At 35.3% G+C, this 24554-nt stretch overlaps 1 protein-coding gene across 1 annotated transcript in view; it reads right to left on the bottom strand.

The window, feature by feature from the left end:
- Window positions 1-24554, bottom strand: part of CFH (complement factor H) — a 121845-nt gene that overhangs the window by 24281 nt on the left and 73010 nt on the right. Inside the window, exons 10-15 of the mRNA XM_003893363.3 lie at window positions 24317-24499; window positions 22232-22408; window positions 9392-9568; window positions 7726-7908; window positions 7438-7617; window positions 5865-6041 (exon numbers count right to left, since the gene is read on the bottom strand). Of these exons, the coding sequence (XP_003893412.3) occupies window positions 5865-6041; window positions 7438-7617; window positions 7726-7908; window positions 9392-9568; window positions 22232-22408; window positions 24317-24499 (1077 nt within the window). The remainder of the gene's footprint in view (window positions 1-5864; window positions 6042-7437; window positions 7618-7725; window positions 7909-9391; window positions 9569-22231; window positions 22409-24316; window positions 24500-24554) is intronic.

Here is a 24554-nt window from a genome sequence, read left to right on the forward strand (position 1 = left end):
TAAACTAGAAAACCTAGAAGAAACGGATAAATTACAGGACACATACACTCTCCCAAGATTAAACCAGGAAAAAGTTGAATCCCTGAATAGATCAATAGCAGACTCTGAAATTGAGGCAATAATTAATAGCCTAGCAACCAAAATAAGTACAGGGCTAGAGGGATTCACAGTCAAATTCTACCAGAGGTACAAGGATGACAGCTACCATTCCATCTGAAACTCTTCCAATCAATAGAAAAACAGGGAATCCTCCCTAACTCATTTTATGAGGCCAACATTATCCTGATACCAAAGCCTGGCAGAGACACAACAAAAAAAGAGAATTTTAGATCAATATCCTTGATGAACATTGATGCAAAAATCCTCAATAAAATACTGGCAAACTGAATCCAGCAGCACATCAAAAAGCTTATCCACCATGATCAAGTAGGCTTCATCCCTGGGATGCAAGGCTGGTTCAACATACACAAATCAATAAAAGTAATCCAGCTTATAAACTGAACCAAAGACAAAAATCACATGATTATCTCAATAGATGCAGAAAACGCATTTGACAAAATTCAACAGCCCTTCATGCTAAAAACTCTCAATAAATTCAGTATTGATGAAATGTATCTCAAAATAATAAGAGCCATTTATGGCATACTCACAGCCAATATCATACTGAATGAGCAAAAACTGTAAGCATTCCCTTTGAAAACTGTCACAAGACAGGAATGCCCTCTCTCACCACTCCTATTCAACATAGTGTTGGAAGTTCTGGTTAGGGCAATTAGGCAAGAGAATGAAATAACGGGTATTCAGTTAGGAAAAGAAGAAGTCAAATTGTCCCTGTTTGCAGATGACATGATTGTATATCTAGAAAACTCCATCGTCTCAGCCCAAAATCTCCTTAAGCTGATAAGCAACTTCAGCAAAGTCTCAGGATACAAAATCAAGGTGCAAAAATCACAAGCCTTCTTATACATCAATAACACACAAACAGAGAACCAAATCATGAATGAACTCCCATTCACAATTGCTTCAAAGAGAATAAAATACCTAGGAATCCAACGTACAAGGGATGTAAAGGACCTCTTCAAGGAAAACTACAAACCACTGCTCAGTGAAATAAAGAGGACACAAACAAATGGAAGAACATACCATGCTCATGGATAGGAAAAATCAATATCGTGAAAATAGCCATACTGCCCAAAGTAATTTATAGATTCATTGCCATCCCCATTAAGCTACCAATGACTTTCTTCACAGAATTGGAAAAAACTGCTTTAAAGTTCACATGGAACCAAAAAAGACCCCACATTGCCAAGACAATCTTAAGCCAAAAGAACAAAGCTGGAGGCATCACGCTACCTGTATTCAAACTATACTACAAGGCTACAGTAACCAAAACATCATGGTACTAGTACCAAAACAGAGATATATACCAATGGAACAGAACAGAGCCCTCAGAAATAATATCACACATCTACAGCCATCTGATCTTTGACAAACTTGACAAAAACAAGAAATGGGGAAAGGATTCCCTATTTAATAAATGGTGCTGGGAAAACTGGATAAGTAAAAAGCTGAAACTGGATCTTTTCCTTACTCTTTATACAAAAATTAATTCAAGATCAATAAGAGACTTAAATATTAGACCTAAAACCATAAAAGAACCTAGAAGAAAACCGAGGTAATACCATCCAGGACATAGGCATGGGCAAGGACTTCATGTTTAAAACACCAAAAGTAATGGCAACAAAAGCCAAAATTGATGAATGGGATCTAATTAAACTAAAGAGCTTCTGCACAGCAAAATAAACTATCATCAGAGTGAACAGGCAACCTACAGAATGGGAGAAAATTTTTGCAATCTACTCATCTGACAAAGGGCTAATATCCAGTACCTAAAAGAACTCAATCAAATTTACAGGAAAAAAACAAACAAACCCATCAAAAAGTGAGCAAAGGATACGAACAGACATTTCTCAAAAGAAGACATTCATACAGCCACCAGACACATGAAAAAATGCTCATCATCACTGGCCATCAGAGAAATGCAAATCAAAACCACAATGAGATACCATCTCACACGAGTTAGAATGGCAATCATTAAAACGTCAGGAAACAACAGGTGCTGGAGAGGATGTGGAGAAATAGGAACACTTTTACACTGTTGGTGGGACTGTAAACTAGTTCAACTATTGTGGAAAACAGTGTGGCGATTCCTCAAGGATCTAGAACTAGAAATACCATTTGACCCAGCCATCCCATTGCTGAGTATATACCCAAAGTATCATAAATCATGCTGCTACACAGACACATGCACATGTATGTTTATTGCGGCACTGTTCACAATAGCAAAGACTTGGAATCAACCCAAATGTTCATCAGTGACAGACTGGATTAAGGTAATGAGGCACATATACACCATGGAATACTATGCAGCCATAAAAAAGGATGAGTTTGTGTCCTTTGTAGGGACATGGATGCAGTTGGAAACCATCATTCTCAGCAAACTATCACAAGAACAGAAAACCGAACACCGCATGTTCTCACTCATAGGTGGGAATTGAACAATGAGATCACTTGAACACAGGAAGGCGAACATCACACACCAGGGCCTGTTGTGGGGAGGGGGTCGGGGGGAGGGATAGCATTAGGAGATATACCTAATGTAAATGACGAGTTAATGGGTGCAGCACACCAACATGGCACATGTATACATATGTAACAAACTTGCACATTGTGCACATGTACCCTAGAACTTAAAGTATAATAAAAAAAAAAAAAAAAAAAAAAAAAAAACTGAGAGAGCATAAGGACGCTTTTCTGCCTTACCAGAAATGTTAAAAGGAGTTCTTGAAGGTGAAAGAAGAGGATGCTAATTAGTAAGATGAAGTTGTCAAAGTATAAAACTTACTGGTAAAAGTAAGTACAACATGAAATTCAAACACTCTAATACTGTAATGGTGATGGGTAAATATAGCTAGCATGAAGGTTAAAAGGCAAAGGTACTAAGAACAACTGAAGCTACAAACTTTATTAAGAGATACCAATGATTGAAAGATGCAAAGTATGTGATCAAAGACAAAACATGGAAGGAGCAGAGTAAAATTTAGAGATTTTATATGTAATCAAAATTCAGTTTCTATCGACATAAAATAGCCTTTTATAATATATGTTATGCAAGCCTAAGGATAGCCACAAAGCAAAACCTCTAATAGATACACAAAAGATTAAAAGAAAAAATCCTAAGCATATGGCTACAAAAGTCATCAAACCATGAACAAAGCAAGCAAGAGAGAAAGAAACAATGAATTTTAAAAACAACCAGAACACAATTAACAAATTGCCACTATAAATCCTTACCTATCTAAAATTACTTTACATAGGAATGGAATATATTCTATAATCAAAAGGCATAGAATGACTAAATGAATTAAAAATTAATACGCAATTATAAACTGCTTACTTAACTGTAAGGTACATTCATAGATTGCAGTGAAGGCATGGAAAAATCTATAAAAAGAAAAACTAAAAGAGAACAGGGGTAGTTATACTCATTTCAGACAAAATAGACTTATGGGAAAAATTGTATAAGGGTACAAAGAAGGTTATTATATAATGATAATGTGGTAAATTTGTCAACATAATGCAACTATTTGAAACCTATATATGCACTTAACATCAAAGCAACTAAATATATAAAGGAAACATTTAGCAATCTGAATGGAGTTGTGGACTGCCACATAGTAATAGTAGGGGATATCAATATTTTACTTTCAACATTGAGACAGATCATCCAGACAGAATATCAATAAGGAAACATTATACTTGAACAATGATTTATACCAAATAGATTGGACAGACATATAAAGAACATTCCACATAACAACAAAACACATATTCTTCTCAAATGCACACAGAATATTCTTCAGAATATATTATATGTTAGGCCACAAAACAAGTCTTATCATATTCAAGAAGACAGAAATTATATCAAGTCACTTTTCTGACAACAAAGGTATGAAAGGAGAAATCAATAATAGGAAGAATTATGGAAAATTTTAAATTAGGTGAAAATTAGACAATATGCTCTGAAACAATAATAGGGTCAAAACATTTCAAATAAATTTAAAAATATTTTGAGAAAAGGAGAATGGAAACAAAACATAGCAAAACTTATGGGATGCAGCAAAAGTAGTTGTAAGATGGACGTTTTTAGAAATAATTGCCTACATAAAGACAATGGAAAGAACTCAGATAAACAATTTATTAGTACACCTCAAAGAAGCAGAAAAACATGAACAAACTAGTCAATTCCAAAATTAGTAGAAGGATAGAAATCATAAAGATCAGAGTAAAGTAGAGCCCCCAAAGCAGTACAAAATATCAATGAAAGAATAGTTTTTTTAAGATGATAAAAAATTTACAAAGCTTTAACCAGAATAACTAAAAAAGAGAGAGATGGCTTAAAGAAACACACAATTGGAGATGAAAAAGGTGACATTACAACTGATATCACAAAAATATAAAGAATAATGAGAGACAATTATTAGCAATTATACACCAACAAATTGGATCATCTAGAAGAAATGGATACATTTCTAGACACACACAGCCTACTAAGATTAATTCAGAGGAAATAGAAAGTCTGAACAGAGTAATCATGAGGAAAGAGATTAAGTCAGTAATAAAATGTTTCCCATCAAAGAAAATCCAAGACCCGATGGTTTCATTGCTGAATTATAACAACATTTTAAAAGACCTAATACCGACTCTTCTAAAATGACTCCAAAACTTTTAAGAGATCATTTCTCTAACTCATTGTAGTGGCCCAACATTACTCTGAAACCAAAACCAGACAAGGACACAACGCAAAAAGAAAACTACAGGCAAAATCCCCTGATGAACATAGGTACAAAATCCCTCAACATTATGCTAGGAAAACAAATCCTACAGCACATTAAAAAGATAATTCACTATGATCAAGTGAGTTTAATCCAAGGAATGTAAAGGTGGTTTAACATAGGCAAATCAGTAAAGGTGATGCATCACATTAACAGAAAGGACAATAACCATACGATCATTTTAATAAAGCTCTATAGAAGTGCTAAAACTATAAAACTTCAAGAAAAATCTGTAGAACATGTACACTTCACTGCATGTATATATTATTTGCTTCTTTAAGGACTCTAAACATATTGAAATGTCGATAGTAGATTAGTTTTTGTATTGGTTGTCAATGCTTTCTGTTTTTCCTAGACTGGCAGATACTGGTAAAAATACTGAAGCTAGTGAGGAAAGGAACGCCACAATTGGAGAGCAAAATACATGTATCAAATGTGGGAAGACTGGAATAAACCCTACACTATTCAAGTGAAATTGTATGTGTCAATATGACTAACTTTTCAATATAGATAAACAATAAATTAATAGATAAATAGATGATTAGGTAGATGAACAGATAGATGAATAGAGAGATAGATTAAATAAATGAATCAATGGAAATAAATATAGATACATACATAAATACACACATACACAAACAGATACATAGTAGTTATTGGCATAGACAGAGGTATAGGCACAGGAACATTTGTTGACAAGGAAAGGAATGAGAAGCATTGGTCCTCCAACAGTAATTATGACATGAAATGCCTGATTTGTGTGTGGGCGTGTGTGTGTGTTTTATACTAAAGGTAACTAATTCACAGGGCACAGTTAGTATTAGGAACAATGTTTTCATTAGTTTCTAAATTACCTGCCTTATTCAGGAGCATTTGTAATAATAAATAGTTAAAGTTTTTAAGACACACATATATAATACTTTTCCAAATGAGAAAGAATACTTTTCTGAAAACAAAATAAGAGCTTACTTGAGCAGGTCACTTCCGGATCCCACCTTCCATTTATGCAGACTGCGTGTAGGCGTTCTCCTTTTCCTTTACATCTGTATCTCATGGTAGAATTATGATCGAATTCCTTCTTGCTTGTTAAATTTTCCACAATTACAATTGAATTTGGTGATTTGCACTTCTTAAGTTGATCTGTTGCTATAAAATAAATATATTTTTATGAAAATTCAAATTATAAAAATAAAACCAACTATCACATAAAAATAGTTACAAAGTAAATAGTATTAGCATCATAAAATTATGAGTTATCATAAATTTCACCAAGTTATTCCTGATTAAATGCATCAAAATGCTATTATTTAAAAATATAAGCCCTGCATTCTGTCGCTGAAATGTTAGAGATATCTATCATAAGACTTTTTGTTCTTTGGGAAATACAAAATATTATTGGATATTTCATTGGATGAATAAGTACGACTGGACATTTAGGACTCTTAGAATTAGGACCCAGGAAAATTTAGGAAATAACTCAGTTTTAGAGAAAAGTGAATGAGGGTCCCCAAGATCCTCCTGGTTAGTCATCAAGGAGTCAAAATGATTTTAAAGATTGTAAATCTCAAGTCACACTGTAAGTGAATCACCTTACCTTCTTGCTAATCAAGACATGAGACTTACAGTGTGAAGTCCATCAGTGAGATTTACGTCCTGACTCAGTCCCTGACTACCTCACGTCACTTAGCTATATCACTGACATAGAGGGCCTGTGGCCCACCAACCCTGCAGCACATTAACTTATTTTGGTTGATATGGAACAAACTGAAAAATTATTGCTTTTGGAAGCTTTAAGAGAGAAAAGAATCCTATGGGAGAGTAGTAAGTGATATTTTGTTAACTTTGTTTCTTTGCTTTGCAGTGCCAAAAAGGAGTACCATATAATAACAATAATATTTTTATTTTATATAAAACAAGTTATAATTTCTCAGTAATAGTACTCATATTTAATCATATGACAAATTTTTAATATTTTAATTTTTTAAAGAAAGAGTCTTACTCTGTCACCCAGGCTGGAATGCACAATAAAGCTCACTGCCATCTCGAACTCCTGGCCTTAAGCAATCATCCCTCCTCAGCCTCCTGAGTAGCTGGATTACAGGCATGCACTACCACACCTAACTAATTACACAAATTTTTTTTATAGAGATGGGCTTTTGCTATATTGCTCACACCAGTCTCTAGCTCTTGGCCTCAAGCATTCTTCTTACCTTGGCCTCCCAAAGTTTTGGGAGTATAGGCGTGAGCAACCACCCTGGCCTCACATGACAATTTTATAAGTAAAATGTTGCTTCACGCTTTTAAATATAAACAATACTGATATCAGAGGCAGAAAGAGTCATAAAATTATATTGCTAACTTTATTTTTTCTCTCTAGACACATGTTGAATTATAAACAATATGAGAAAGATTGGTTTCATTATATTGAAGATTGAACATTTTGAGCCATATCTGTAAATTTCAAAAATTCAGTTGCTAATATTGTTTTTACAATAAAAATATTAAACTTTATTAAATGTTGATTTAAGAGGTGTATTCTCACCCACACACTGAGGAAGTTGGGTCCATACTCCATGAATACACGTAATTGATCTGTGCCCAATCATTGTAAATGATTCTGAGCAATTGAACTCCACCGAATCTCCATAGTAATAAGGAGGGGAAGAAAGCTCGGAATAGCCATGTTCAAGTTCAGGTATATCTCCACAGGTACTCTCCTCCTCTATGTAAATTTTACAAAAAAAGTTTATTGTGAAAACATGATTTATGTGTTTTAGATCCAAAATACAAAAGTTTTGACGAGTCTAAATATTAATATTTTATACATTACCGATACACACTGGCAAAGCTGTCCACGCTCCATCAACACATTGAATTTTATTAGGTCCCTTCAGTAGAAATCTAGGATTGCAATAATATTCCACCACTTCACTGTGTCTATATTCTTCTTTCGTTTTTTCCTTAACATTCCCATTGAGGAGTTCAGGAGGTGGACCACATGACCGTACTTGCTCTATAGTAGAAATACTATGTAAATAATGGTTAAATTGTCTGTTTTACAATATAAAAATTCAGTACAATGGAAAGACTTTCTTCTTTTATTCATGTATTCTTCATTATGTAACTTATTACAGCATTGTAAACAATGAAGAATCGTGTTCATATTGTATTACTTATACTAAATTGTCATATTGAAGGTATGATAAAAGGTTAAAATATACTCAGACTTCCAGATATCTTAAAGATGCAAGAAAATCAATTCGCAAATGTGGTTATGAAAAACATGTTAATTTTTACATTTCATGGAAACATTTTGTCGTAACATTTTGGAAAAATATCATAACTGAGGCAAGCATTTGATCAACATACTTTAAGTTTGACTAATCAATACAAGCAACTGAATTGAATATAAACTGCTTAAATATTGTTTAGACACACTCAGTGAAACTTAAGTTACAGCTCACACGTATATAAAATGTCCAAAATGGATGCTGACATTTCAGGCAAAATGAAAATTTACAAAGAAATCCCTCCATTGTCAGCCATGCTATGGTTTAAATGTCACTTCTAACCCCATGTTGAAACTTCATCCCAAATGTTTCAGGCGGGGCCTAATGGGAGATGTTTGGGTCATGGGTATGGATCTCTCATGAACAGATGAATGCCCCCACTCCGGGAGAGTTCTCATTCTATTAGTTCCTGCAAGAGCTGGTTCTTACAAAGAGCCTGTCACTGCCCTGCTCTCTCTCTTGCTTCCTCTCTCATCATCTGTTCTCTGGACACACTGGCTCCTCTTTCCCTTCTACCAGCATTCTGTGGCTCTCACTGAATGCAGATGCCCAATCTTGAATTTTATAGTCATGAGAACAGTGAGCCAAATAAAACATTTTTTTTTTTTTTTTTTTTTTTTTGAGACGGAGTCTCGCTCTGCCGCCCAGGCTGGAGTGCAGTGGCCAGATCTCAGCTCACTGCAAGCTCCGCCTCCCGGGTTCATGCCATTCTCCTGCCTCAGCCTCCCGAGTAGCTGGGACTACAGGCGCCCGCCACCTCGCCCGGCTAGTTTTTTGTATTTTTTTTTTAGTAGAGACGGGGTTTCACCGCGTTAGCCAGGATGGTCTCGATCTCCTGACCTCGTGATCCGCCCGTCTCGGCCTCCCAAAGTGCTGGGATTACAGGCTTGAGCCACCGCGCCCGGCCTAAAACATTTTTATAAATCATCCAGACTCAGTTATTCCTTTATGGAAACATAAACCTAAAGTAGACTAAGACTGACAACACCTGTGTGTCTAAGAACACTTCTAGTACACCGTTCAAGAAACAATGGAGATTAACTTAAGTAACTGAACCTTAGGTATTCAGTACCCAACACATATCCTTCACAGGCAAATCTTTGACTTAATTCATTACACAATAGAAGCCCAAAATAAATTAAGAAAAAAAAATTTGGTATTCAAAGTTCTAATTCTTATTTCAGCAATTGTAAGATAAGCATTCACCTTTACATGTTGGGACATCAGGAGATAATCCGAAGTGGTAGCACTGAACTGAATTCGGTCCAACTCTTGTAAATCCTAGTTTGCAGGAGAATTTCAACACCTCTCCAACTTTATACTGGTCTTTCTTGGGATCAGGAACTAAGTGTACATCTATTTTAGGAAGTTCACATTCTCTTTCTGAAAAAAGGTAAAATAATTTCATGAGAATATACAATTAATCGTTGTCAAAGTAAATTTTACATGTGCCACAATAAAGCGAGGTTGATACTGGGTATACAGAGGGGCATCAGATAAATCCTTTTCTCTGTAAAGAATGCTACATATTATGTTTTATATACTGTCTAAATTGAAATGGAACTTCATGATAAATGTTACGGTATTGAAATGTATCTGTTCTAAACATTAATTTGTAAATCCAACTTATTTACAATGAAATTAGTTTTAATCACTGATGTTTATGAAATTTAATAATACTTTTTTTACTCAAAACATGAAATTACTCTCTCATATTAAAAAAGACTAATTTGGCCTGGCGCGGTGGCTCAAGTCTGTAATCCCAGCACTTTGGGAGGCCGAGACGGGCGGATCACGAGGTCAGGAGATCCAGACCATCCTGGCTAACACAGTGAAACCCCGTCTCTACTAAAAAATACAAAAATCTAGCCGGGCGAGGTGGCGGGCGCCTGTAGTCCCAGCTACTCGGGAGGCTGAGGCAGGAGAATGGCATGAACCCGGGAGGCGGAGCTTGCAGTGAGCTGAGATCCGGCCACTGCACTCCAGCCTGGGCGACAGAGCGAAACTCCGTTTCAAAAAAAAAAGACTAATTTACAATTTTAAAAGTGCATATAGACCAGAATTGGGGCTTTTTAAAAACAAGATGGCTGAGTAAGGAGTTTGGACACCAGTTCTTCTCAGAAAGAAGAACCAAAGTTACAGGAAAATGTTCATAACTTGAAAAATATCAAAGAGAGGGTGCAGGAGCGTCATAGAGAAATCATGGAGAAAAGCCAAAGCATGGAAAGAGATAGAAGCAAGAGCCTCAAAGGTTGACTAAGATCCTGTGGGACTTCATAGACAGTGTAGGTAGGAGTCTTTTGGACTCCCTGCAGCTCACTATGTGGATCCAAGCTGTCCAGAGCTCTTCTGCCTTCATGAACCCACACACTGGTGTGAGTGGAGATTTGGGAACTTCTTGAGGGCATTACACCAGACTACTAGCTTGAACAGGGTCATTTGCCTTCCCCTTGGACCTAAGCTACAGTGGTAGGTTTCATGCCTGTAGTGCACTCATGTGGGGACTGTATCCTACACAGGAACCTCAGCCCTCTGATCCCATAACACCAGAGTCACACAGACATTCCCTGGCACCTGGTTGGATGTGGCAGTCCCCCATAGCTGGTTGGACTCAAGAGAGTTACAGCATTCTCAGTAGTTTAACCATGAGGGAGTGCTATTCCTAATGGAAACTGCAACAAAGGGACACCCCTTTTGACAAAGAAAACTGTAGCATTCACTTTCCCGTGTGCAAGAGCAACCTGCTTGTGGGCTGAAAATGACTACACCGCTTCCAGCAGACCCATAGACGCGGTGTTTGGCTCTGCAAGGGAGGAGTATAGATCCATCTCAGGGGCCCAGTGGTCCCAGTGCTTGGGCGCAGATGTAGAGAGGGGGATATCTCCCCTCTGCCCAATTCTGTGGACATAGCTGTGGTCACTCGCAAAGGAGACTGGTGCAGACACACCAGAGGACAGACATTCTAGGTGTATTAAGGGTGGCTACATCTCCATTCGTGATGTGCCCAGGCTTGCAAGAAAGACAAGCTAGGATATCTCACCAGGGTCTTCCCCTGACACCCCTGTCAGGGCTGGTGCTTGTGCTCATCCTTGGAGTATCCAAGGGTGAGCTTAGTGGTTCAGATCCACCCCGTTTTGTCCCCAGCTCCTCAGACCATTGTACCTTTCATAGATCAGTCCATTCCCTGGGGCAACAGAGAGTTTCTCCCATAAACAATGACAAGCACAGGCTCAACTGCTTCTGCTGCAGCTGGTTCTTGCCTGTCCACGCCACCTACTGTCCTGAATGTTAAACTGCACAGTCCAATGCAAAATGCTGACACTAGGGCATGATGCTGGAGAACGAAGTTAGTTTTCTGCGAAGTCTTCCATACCAGCCCTTCAGGAGGCAGTAAGCCTCGTCATGCACCCAGTACATAACTACTACAACCAGCAATTAAGAAAACCATCACACAAAAATTGTCGCTAACCAATGTACTCATACAGCGTCTTTACCATTGAAAGAACCCAGAACCTAAACCAAATAACTCTATACAACATACATCATAGTCATATTCTCAAAGGGAAAAACAAATCCTATCGTTTGGAAACTACAGTCAAAAATAAGAAGAGATAGTTCATCTGGACGAGAAGAAACCATTGAAACATTTCTGGAAGTATGATTTAAAAGAGCGTATTACAACACTCCCAAAGGATCACACTAACTCGTCAGCAATAAGTCCTAACCAAAATACAATCTTTGAAATATCAGATAAAGAATTTAAAACATTTATTTTAAAGTAGCTAAATGGAGTCCAAGAGAAAGTTGAAAAGCAACACAAAGAAATTAGAAAAGAAACTCAGGATATGACTGAAAAATGTACCAAAATATGTTTTAAAAAACAAACAGAACTTATGGTAATGAAAAATTCATTGAAGAATTACAATATATAGTTGAAAGATTTAATTACAGATTATATCAAGCAGAATAACTTGCTCTCAGAGCTTGAAGACAGGTCTTTCAAATTAACCCTGTCAGACAAAAATAAAGAGCAAATAGCTTTTTTTAAATGAGCAAAGGTTTTGAGAAAAATGGCGTTCTAAAAAAATGAGAAAACTTAAGAGTTATAGGTATTCTTGAGGGAGAAGAGCTAAAAGTTAGAAAACCTTTCTGAGGAAAATTTGTCTCCTCTTGCCTTCTTGCTAGAGATATAGATGTTTGTATACTAGAGGCTCAGATAACAGCAGGAAGATACATTGTGAGATGAACTTCTACAAACATATAGTCATCAGGCTATCTAAAGTCAATGTGAATGGGAAAAATTATAGAATCAGCAAGAGAACACATCTAATCAACTATAAAGAAAATCTCATAAGACTAACAGTGGACTTCTCAGCAGAAACTTTACAAGCCAGAAGAGATTGATATCCTATTTTCAGAGTTCTTTTCAGAAAGATTATTTCATATTTCTTGAAAAAACACCTATTAGAGATATATTTTGTATTTTGTTAAACTAAGCTTCATAAATGAGGAATACATAAAATCTTTCCAAGACAAGCTAATACTAAGGGAATTCATCACCAGTAGAAATCCACTTTAGGAATGCACCCCACAATAAATGATCCAGGTTGTTCTGAACATGAAATCAGATGGTCAATACTCACCATCATAAAGACATGCAAAAGTACAAAACTCACAGGTCTTATTAAATAATTACACAGTTGAGACTACAAACCAGCTAGGTAACAACTAACATAATGACAAGAACAAAACCTCACATGACAATATTAACTTCTAACATAAATAGATTAAATGTTCCACTTAAAAGATACAGATTTGTGGGCCAAATTTAGAAAACAGGAACCAACCACATGCTGCTCACAAGAAACCCACCTAACTGAGAGAAACTTACACAAACTCATGATAAATGTATAGAAACAGGTATTTTGAACAACAGAAACAAAAAGTATTTGGTATAGTTATATTTATATATAAAAAAGACTTTAAATCAACATCAGAAAAAAAGACAGTGAAGATCATTATATAATGATAAAGGAAGCAAGAAGATATAATAATTCTAAATATATATGCACTCAAACTTCAGCACCCATATTCATAAAGGAAATGCTACTAGAGCTAAGTGGAAAGATAAACGGCAATATAATGAGGGCGAGCAAACTCCACACGCCCAATGACTGTACTAGCCAGATTTTCTGGAAAAAAAATAAACAAAGAAACCTTATACTTACATTGGACTCTAAAACAAATGGACTTTACAGGTATTTAAATGACATTCCACCCACCAACCTCAGAATATATGTTCTTCACACCTGTGCATGGAACATTCTCCAAAATAGACCGTATGCTAGGCTACAGCCACAAAGCAAGTTTCAAAAAACTTTAAAGCTTAGAAATAATATCAAGTATCTTATCAGAACATGGTGAAATATAACTAGAAATTAATGTCATAAATAATTTTCAAAACTATCCATATACATGAAAAGTAAATGACTTACTTCTGAGTGATTTTTGAGTCAGTGATAAAATTAAGATGGAAATTAAAAAAAAAAATTAAAACAAATGAAAATACAGACACAGCATACGAAAACCTCTAGGATATGGCAAAAGCAGTGCTAATAGGAATGTTTACAGTGTGAAATGCCTGTATAAAAAGATAGAAAAGTCATAAATTAACCTAACCTTGCACCTAAAGAACCTAGAGAAAACAGAACAACTAAACCCAAAACTAGCAGAAGAAAACAAATTTAAAAAAATCATAGAAGAACTAAGTAAAATTGGGACCAAATAAACAATAGAAGATCAAAAAACACAAAGTTAGTTTTCTGAGAAGATAAACAAGATTAATAGACCACTAGCAAGACTAATCGGGAGAAGAAGAAAAAAGGTTACAATAAACACAAGTACTTTACTTCCACACAAGTAGAAATAAAAAATAGAAACGTTGCAACTGATACCACAGAAATAAAAAAATCACCAGAGAATCTAGAGAAAATGAATAAATTGATTAGAAACATACAACCTTCAAAATTGAACAAGGAAGGAATAGAAATACTGAACAGATCAATACCACCAATAACAAGCAGTGAGATTTAATCTGTCATAAAATCTCTACCAGTCAAAAAAATATAAAAGCCCAGTGCCAGAAGGATAAATGGCCAATTTCTACCAGACATACAAAGGAGAATCAATACCAATCCACTGAAACTGCTCCAAAAACATCAAGGAAGAGAAAATCTTCTCTAACTCATTCTATAAAGCCGGCCATCGACAACAGAACAAATAAACTAGTGGCCAGTATCCCCATTGAGAATACCTGCTAAATCCTAAACGAATACTAGAAAATTTAATCCAACAGCATATCAAAGTGATGATACATCCCAATTAAGTGGCTTTTATTTCAGGGATGCAAAATTGGTTCAATATAAGGTAAATCAATAAATGTGACTTGCCATATAAACAGAATTTTTTAAAAAATTAGATGATGGCCGGGCGCGGTGGCTCACGCCTGTAATCCCAGCACTTTGGGAGGCCGAGACGGGCGGATCACAAGGTCAGGAAATCGAGACCATCTTGGCGAACCCGGTGAAACCCCGTCTCTACTAAAAAAATACAAAAAACTAGCCGGGTGAGGTGGCGGGTGCCTGTAGTCCCAGCTACTCGGGAAGCTGAGGCAGGAGAATGGCGTGAACCCAGGAGGCGGAGCTTGCAGTGAGCTGAGATCCGGCCACTGCACTCCAGCCTGGGTGACAGAGCGAGACCCCGTCTCAAAAAAAAAAAAAAAAAAAAAAAAAAAAAATTAGGTGATTATTTCGATAGATGCGGAAAAAAAATTGATAAAATTCAGTATTACTTCTTAATGAATATAGTCAAGACACTAGTCGTGGAAAGAACATATCTCAAAATAAAAGCCATATATCACAAAAACCTACAGCCGACATTATACTAAATGGAAAAAGTTGAAAGTGTTCCCCCATAAGAACTAGGATAGGATAACAATGCCCAGTTTCTCTGCTTTTACTCAACATAGTGCTGGAAGTCCTAGCCAGAGTAATCAGGCAAGAGAAAGGAATACAAGGCATTCATATGGAAAATGAGGAAGTCAAATTCTCTCTGTTCACTGATGATATGATCTTGTACCTAGAAAATCCTAAAGACTCCTCTAAAAATTCCTAAATTATGTAAATGAATTTAGTAAAATTTCAGAATACAAAATTGATGTACAAAAATTGGTAGCATTTCTGTACATCAATAATGGCCAACCTGAGAACCAAATCAGAACTCAATCATCTCATTTCCAGTAACCATAAAACAAATTAAATATCTAAGAATGCAATTAACCATGAGAGTGAGAGATCCCTGCAAGGAAAACTACAAACACTGATGAAAGAAACTGTAGAGGAGACAAAAATATGGGAAAACATCCCATGATCATGGAATGGAAGAATCAACGTTATTCAAATGGCAATACTGCCCAACACCATCTATACATCCAATGCAATTCCAAAGAAAATGGCAACATCGATTTTCACTTAATTCAGAAAAAAACTGCTCTAAAATTCATATGAAACCCTAAAGATCCCAAGTAGCTAAAGAAATTCTAAGCAAGGGCATCACGTTACCTGACTTCAAATTATACTACAAGCCTGCAGTGGCCAAAACATCATGGTACTGGTATAAAAATGGACACACAGAAAAATGGAACAGAATAGAGAATTCAGAAATAAAATCACAACTTACAACCAACTGAACTTCAACAAAGTAGTCAAGAACATACACTGAGGAAAAGAGGCACTATTCAGTAAATGGTGATAAGAAATTTGGATAGCCACATGCAAAAGAATGAAACTGGACTCCTATCTCTTGCCACATAAAACAATTAATCCCAAATGGATTAAATAATTTAATGTAAAACCTGAAACTATGAAAATCATGCAAGAAACCTAGGGTAAACTCTTCCGGACATTGGATTAGGCAAAGAATTTACAATTAGGACTTCTAAAGGAAATGCAATAAAATCAAGTACAGACAAATACATCTGAATTAAACTAAAAATCTTTTGCACAGCAAAAGAAGTAATAAACAGAGTAAACAGACAACCTCAGAATGGAAGAAAATATTTGCAAACTATGAATCTGAAAAAGAACTGATATTCAGAATCTACAAAAAATTGAAACAACTCAACAAGAAAAAAATCAGGTAATCCCATGAAAAAGTGGGCAAAGGATATGAAGAGACATTTTGCAAAAGAAGACATAAAAAAGACCAAGAAACATGAAAAAAACTCAATATCACTAATCATCAGAGAAATGAAAATTTAAAAATGATTATCATGTTATATTAGACACAACGGCCACTGTGAAATACTCAAAAAATATTAAATGTTGGTGACAGTGAGAAGAAAGAAGAATGCTTATACGCTGTTGGTAGCTATATAAATTAGTACAACCTCTATGGAAAACAGAACGGACATTTCTCAAAGAACTAAAAACAGAACTATGATTTCATCCAGCAATCCCACCGTGTATCTACCCAAAGGAAATAAATTATCATATCAAAATGATAGCCGGACTCATACGTTTATAGCTTCACTACTCACAGCAACAATTATATGGAATCAAACTAATGGTCCATCAACAGATGATTGGATAAAGAATATGTGGGGGGGGGGTGTATATATATACACACACACACACATATATACACACACACACATATACACACACACACGTATATATATATATATATATATATATATATATACACACACACACACATGTATATATATATGCCATAGAATATTACACAACTTAAAAAAAAAAGGAAAAGAAAAAATCATGCCTTCAGAAGCAACATGTATAAAACTAGAGGCCATTATTTTAGGTGAAATAATTCAGATTCAGAAAGTGAAATCCTGTGTATTGTCACTTATAAATGAGAGCTAAATAAAGTGCACATACGGAGAGTGCTGAATAATAGACATTGGAGACTCAGAAAGGTGGCAGGATAGCAGGAGGGTGAGGAATAAGAAATTACCTAATGGGTGCAATGTTCACTATTCGAGTGACGAATACACTAAAAGTACAGACTTCACCGCTATGCAATATATCCATGCAACAAAACTGCATTTGGACCCTCTAAACGTATAAAACATAGAAATTAAAATTTAAAAAAGAAAAGAACGCATCATAAAACACCATGGGAATATCTTAAGAAGTTAAATTTATAATAGAACTGGAAAGGATCCTGAGAATAATGATGATATAGTATCTGTCATTGCAGAGTCAAGGATACCTTTATTTAACTGAAACTAAACCACCTTCAAATAATTCCTGGTCTCGTCATGTTTATAATTCTTGGTGATTGACATATACATCACGAAAAGGTAAATTATCATCAAAGATTTATTAGTGAAGATGTATGCACTAAGAAATTAATTAAAATTGGTATTTTTGTTTACTGTAATCAAGGAAAAAGAACCCAAAATAGCATTTCTAATATATTTTAAGTTAGAAAAACATAAAAGTCACATAATTAATATATTACAAATAAAGAAAACAAACTAAGATATATTTTCAAGGTCACATGGAAAGGCAAATTCTAGGTATCCTGAATATTTATGCTAACATATAACAATTTGGGGCTGGGCGCAGTGGCTCACACCTGTAATCCCACCAGTTTGGGAGGCTGAGGCGGGCGAATCACAAGGTCAGGAGATCGAGACCATCCTGGCTAACACAGTGAAACCCTGTCTTTACTGAAAATACAAAAAATTAGCCGGGTGTGGTGGCGGGCGCCTGTAGTCCCAGCTACTGGGGAGATTGAGGTAGGAGAATGGCGTGAACCCAGGAGGCAGAGGTTGCAGTGAGCCGAGATTGTGCCACTGCACTTCAGCCTGGGTGATAGAGCAAGACTCCATCTCAAAAAAATAAAAATAAAATAAAGTAATAATTTTGTTATATCTACTATTTATATCAATGTTTAATAAATTTGATAATTATTCTGATTCAAATAAGAAATGTGTAAAATTATCTCTTACATGTTTATAATTTTTAAAAACCAGCAACATTACCAAGTATTATCCAAAATATTGTTTTTCTTATTCAGAATCCTCCTTTCTTGCTTGCTTAGAAAAGTACAAGCTAGAATTCAAAAATTAGAATCATACTAAAAAGAAAATTAATTACATCATAATCTCAATTATTACTATATAATTACGAAATTAGATTTAAACCTATTCTTAAAAGTAATGTCACAAAATAATAACTACAGAAATTTGCTTTTGTGTTTGTTTTAATGAGTTTTGCAGATTATTTCAGAAAATCACACTTGAATGAGAATTACCGGGATTTCTCTCCTAAAAGTGTATACCAATCTTCTACATAGCAATTCTTTTATTTGTATGGGTGTTTATTTACATTTTTTGGTGTTAATTTTATATAAATTCTCTCTGTAATAATACTGTGAAAAGCATTATCTTAAAAAGAAAAGGTAAGATCTTGATTATTGGGAATTATTCAGTTGCTGTATTTATATAGAGGTAATAACTTAGGAAACGTGATTTAGAGAAGAATGTGAATGGACACTCCCTGAATTAGAAATATTTTTCTTCATCTAAAACTCAAAACCCTAAGTCCTAGTACTAGATATGTGAAATATTAGTATGAATTTTTAACTCTGAGGTATATACTCCTTGAAGATTATAAAACTTATTTAGCTTAAGTGCTCTGTAATAACAATTCTGTGGAAAATTTTCAACAAAGAGAGACCTCCTAGGACAGTTGAAATACACTCAGATGTCTGTCAATCTGTATGCAGTTTTCTGTTACATGGCTGAGAGAAGAATATTTGAAACGAGTACTAAGCTGGCATTTCTTCATTTAATGTTTGGAGGCTTGTACTACACTAGCAAATTCCTAGTTATGTGTTCAAATGATCCTAAGTCTTTGTATAGTTTGCAATAGAAAGCCATTTTCTACATCAGCTTCTACTGCTATGTCCGCCACTCCAACTTTCTCTCCTTTAGGTTTTCATTTCATGTCTGGTGATTGGAAAGACTATTCAAATAATATATTCGCGATTTTGTGTTCTTTTCTGAAGAAGACCCCTCAAAATTGTAAAAGCTTCTGGCTTCATAAAACCTAAATTTACCTATCATAACAGAAAAGAAATTTATGATTCTCTTAAATTAAGCCTCCCCCTCTCAATTAGAATAAAATTCAAACTCTTTATGATCCACGCCTACTCTTCCAGTGTTATCAAATATCTCTCTCCTCCACTAAATCCAGGATTCAGATTTTACAATCTTTGAATTTTATTAAAAAGGTAAAGTTCTTTCCTGCCTCAGCTGTTGCACATACCCTTCTCACTAAATGAATGGCTTTCAACCATTCTTTGCATAGATGACTTCCTATGTAAAACAGATCTCCAGTTCCTTTCCTACTATTTTCTATCTCAATCATTGGATTTTCTATTTCTCTGAACCCAGTGATCTATAAAATATATTTTAAATATTTTTATTACTTGGATATTTGGCTTATTTTTTTTTGTTTTGTTTTCCACTCTCTTATATTTGAAAAAAATCTCTGGACAGGTAGACCTGTGCTTGTGTTTTCACCATTTTCTACTGTCCTATGGTAGGTATTTACATCTGGAATGACTCAAATTTAACTGGGCCTTTGACACTGTCGTTCATCTATAATTTACTCATTCTCTTTCTCAGCTGCGACTATTTCACAACTTTTCTATTCTACCTAGTACTCCTCTTCCTCCTTCACCCACACACTATTCAATCTCAGATGACCATGTCTCATACTTCCCAGAATCCATCAGCTTCTACCATTTTCCAACCTTCCTGCTCATTTTCCTTCCCATCTCCTGTCACAAAGTTGTAAGCAGTCCTGTGGCCACCTGTCACAAGGTTGTAAGCAGTCCTGTGGCCACCTGTCACAAGGTTGTAAGCAGTCCTGTTGCCACCAAAGTACAATAACTCCACAGTAGCTCTGAATCCCTTCCCCTTGAATTTTCTCAGGGCAATATGTAAGTCATGTGTTCAGCCTTTGCAGCTTCCCTTCTGTTGTGTCTGCTCTGGTGTCTTCCATCTTTTTTTTTTTTTTTTTTTTTTTTTTAATCTTCCTTCAGTGCACAACTTTCCTCTAGCTATATTCTGAATTTCCTATTTGATGAACAGCCAGAATCTTGAAAGAGTTATATCCGTAGTCTGTATTAAATATCTTGCTCATTATTTTTATTGACAGATCCTACTTAGGATCTGTCTTTTCTACTCTATTAAAAACCATTTTTGTTACACTTGCCGTTGGCCTGTACCTTACCTAATCCATCACAATTTCTGAACAGAACATAATAACTAAATTAGAAATATTTATCACTTTGATAATGATAAGGTAATTAAATTACAACTTCCTTGACTTTATTATACAAGACACTATGGCAATAAATATTTATACATATTTTAGTCTGCTAACCAAAACAATCCTTTGAAATATTAGAACTGTTTATAAATATTGTGACATTTTACCAATAAGAAAGAGTCAACAAAGCTTCAAATAGACTTGCTGTGTTGACCAAAGATACAGGCTTAGCAAGTAGTGGAAGTAGAATTCAGACAGGATGACTTCTTAAGCAATCTGTTACACTCCCTTTTCATTAATAATTCCTTATTTTTATGTCTATGGCAACATTCTAGATTTTTTCTCCTGTTTCTCTGGGTACTTCCCCTTTTTTTCCATTTTCTTTACTGTTTATTCTTCTTCTGCCTTATTTTGAAATGTTGTAATGTTTCAGGGCTGCGTCTTGAACTCTTTGCTCTTATCATTCTGTATTCTTATCCAATTTAGTGTCATCATTTATATGATGATACTCCGAAATGCATATCTCCTCACTAGATGCATACCCAACTCCACAGTTCACATATCCAGTTTTGACTTTCCATTGGCAACTGAACCATAATGTGACCAAGTCAAAAGTTGCAACAGCCCTCTCAAAATGCTTTCTCTCCAGTCAGTACAATTTTCCAAAATGGTGTTCCCATTTACCTACATACTTGTGAGAAAACAATTAAAAACAAACACATGAGTCCCTTGATCTCACTCTTTTTCACACCCAACGTTTAGTAACATCACCTGTACTTTCCAACACCAAAATGTTTTCCAAATCAGCCTTCCACTCTGCACCTCTTCTATCATCACTCGCTCTCAGTCCCCACACTTTCTCACCCTACCTGGACTCATTGTGTCGCCTCTTGCCTACAAAAAGTACAGCATCCAGGAAAACAATTCAACAAAACTAGAAATCAAATTATACCATTCCTTTTCTTAAAACTCTTTTATGGACTTTCATCAGTCATAAAATGAATCCAAATGATAGGATGCCCTGAGCTGATCTTGACAATTGTTTCCTTGCCTCCCATCTAGCCTCAACAGGCTAGACTCTGCTTTACCACCTTGAAATACATTGTTTTGTTTTTACAGCTTTGCACGTATTTTTCTTTGCCTTGGAACACTCTATATATACACTTGTTTTCTCACAGAGTCGATCCTTCTTCTAACCTTGAAAAATAGATGGCTGATTGGAAAACATAAATGAGATTCATGTAATAGTCCTCAGAACTTGTTAAAGTTAGAAAATAAAGAACTACGCTCAGAAAGTACAGAACTTAGCACAAAAGATAGTAGATGTAAAATAGAAATTAAAAAACAAATTAGCTGAAGAAATTGTAACAAATTATAATTTTGGTAATGAGTGCTAGGTTCTAAATAATTTGAAAGCTTTTATTTAGGGTAACAAAAGCAATTGTACTATAATCACAAATCTGGAAGATAGGTGGCCCATAGGAAACATTAATTTAATGCACTATTTTAGAAATATTTTCAAAACTCCCCTTCTTTTCCCAGTTTATGTTAAATCAGGAGATACCTTGATTTTAGTCAACATTCCTTAAGAATTTCTCTATATAATTCAAATTTTAAAAATTGGAACACAGATTTATTTTCATTTTGAAAAATGAATTTCTGAAAAACCAGTACTTACCATAACATACGGGTAAATCAGACCAACCATTGTCACCGCACACTATGGAGCTAGTGGTGCTTCCAGTATTGCTTTCATAACCATCATGGCATTCATAGTCCAATGTGTCATTCAGCTTAAACCATGTGATGTTATTTTTAGCTCTGGCATTCTTAAATACTGGCATATCACAAGATTCTAGTCCATAAAAAATTTAGAATATTATTTCTAATGTCATATGATAAACAACCTGAGTATTTCCCATTCTAAGAATAAAAAGCTTCATTGATTAGATACACTAATAAATAAGTACTGTACAAAAATAACCTGTGACTGGTGAGAATTTATTGTCCTAAAATAGTTGCCAAAAGTGAAAGTATATGTTTCTACACAGCATTTTTTTTCATTGCTTAAGCCCCAAAATCTATTTTAGGAACGTTTTTCTTAATTCATTTATATAAAGCATTTATGACAATGCTAGTAATAAAACAAGTCACTACAGGTGTATATTACTTTTTTAAAGAAAATCATAACAGAATTTTGTAAATTAAGAGTCCAGACTAATCTGTAGTTAAGACATATGTAAAAAGGAAAAAAAAGATTGAAAAGATGAATTCGCATGTTATACAAGACATTTTCTCTTTCATAATAAGAAAATCTTAAAAGAATAATTAAAAATTTAGTATAGGCCGGGCGCAGTGGCTCAAGCCTGTAATCCCAGCACTTTGGGAGGCCGAGATGGGCGGATCTCGAGGTCAGGAGATCGAGACCATTCCGGCTAACACGGTGAAACCCCGTCTCTACTAAAAAATACAAAAAAACTAGCAGGGCGAGGTGGCGGGAGCCTGTAGTTCCAGCTACTCGGGAGGCTGAGGCAGGAGAATGGCGTAAACCCAGGAGGCGGAGCTTGCAGTGAGCTGAGATCCGGCCACTGCACTCCAGCCTCGGCGACAGAGCGAGACTCCGTCTCAAAAAACAAAAAAAAATTAGTATAAAATCAGTTTTTTATGAGGAGTAACATTTTTTGTAAACTAGACCTCATATTAAGCATAGACATTAAAAAAATGAAAACAGTGTACATGAATAACCTAGATACTCACTTTACTTAACATGAAATATTAAACATTACTTCAAATATATTACTGAGAGGTGGGCAGATGATTTGAGTTTAGGAGTTCGAGATCAGCCTGGTAATATGGCAAAAACCCGGCTCTACTAAAAATACAAAAATTAGGTGAGCATGATGGCAGGTGCCTGTAATCCCAGCTATTCAGGAGGCTGAGGTGGGAGAATCGCTTGAACACGGAAAACGGAGGTTACAGTGAGCCAAGATCGTGCCACTGGACTCCAACCTGGACGACGACAGAGTGAGACTCCATCTCTTTCTCTCTCTCTTTCTCTTTCTCTCTCTCTCTCTCTCTCTCTACACACACACACACACACACACACACACAAACATACATATATAAATGTAACTGAGTGGTTTTGCAAAAAAATAAGACAAACTGAGCCAGTTGTTCCTAGAAAATCTTCATAAATATCTACATAGTGTGGTAGGAAAATCATGCAATAGAGCAGAAATTGGTACCATCTAGGAATATTTTGTCTCTCTACTACCTATATATTTGCAAAAATTTTCTAAGGGGGAAGATATTCAGAATTGGACATCTCCTACAGTGCCAAATCTACACATTATAGAGTTTAAATTATTTTGATATTATGCACTATGCACCCATATCTTCATTAAAAACATTACTTTTATATCTAGGAGCAAAGACTTTGATATAAAAGGCTAATCACATAAAACAGGTATATATAACAGTCATAAAGGTCTCAGCTAAAGCACAATCAGTTTAAACCAGAATACACATAAAGCTCCCTAACTTGTTTAACACAGAATGCTTTAGAGTAGGAAAAGCCTGAATGGAAAGACAGACTAATATTTGAGTAATTAATATGAAAAGGAAAAAATTGATGTCTGCTATGTTCCTCTAGGTTTTTCTTATCTTTTCAAATGAAATTATATCAGCCCCCCAAAAAAGACTAAAGTTAGTAACCTTTTGTGTATCATCTGGATAATCAATACAAATGTAATAAATTACTTACTAATGCACGTGGGTTGAGCTGACCATCCATTTTTCCGACATGTAATTGATCCTGATGTTTCACCATCTGCTGTTATGTATCCTAGTTTGCACTGATATTTCGCTTGTTTATTTAAGGCATATGTATACTGAGATTCAGAAATAAACCCATTCTTAATATCTATACTTGATTTGGAACATGTTTCTAAAAGGGAAGAGAATAAGAAAAAGACAACCATATGTTCAATAACATTTTATGA

Source organism: Papio anubis, chromosome 1 (genome assembly GCF_008728515.1).
Source record: "Papio anubis isolate 15944 chromosome 1, Panubis1.0, whole genome shotgun sequence".
Classification (NCBI taxonomy): Eukaryota; Metazoa; Chordata; class Mammalia; order Primates; family Cercopithecidae; genus Papio; species Papio anubis.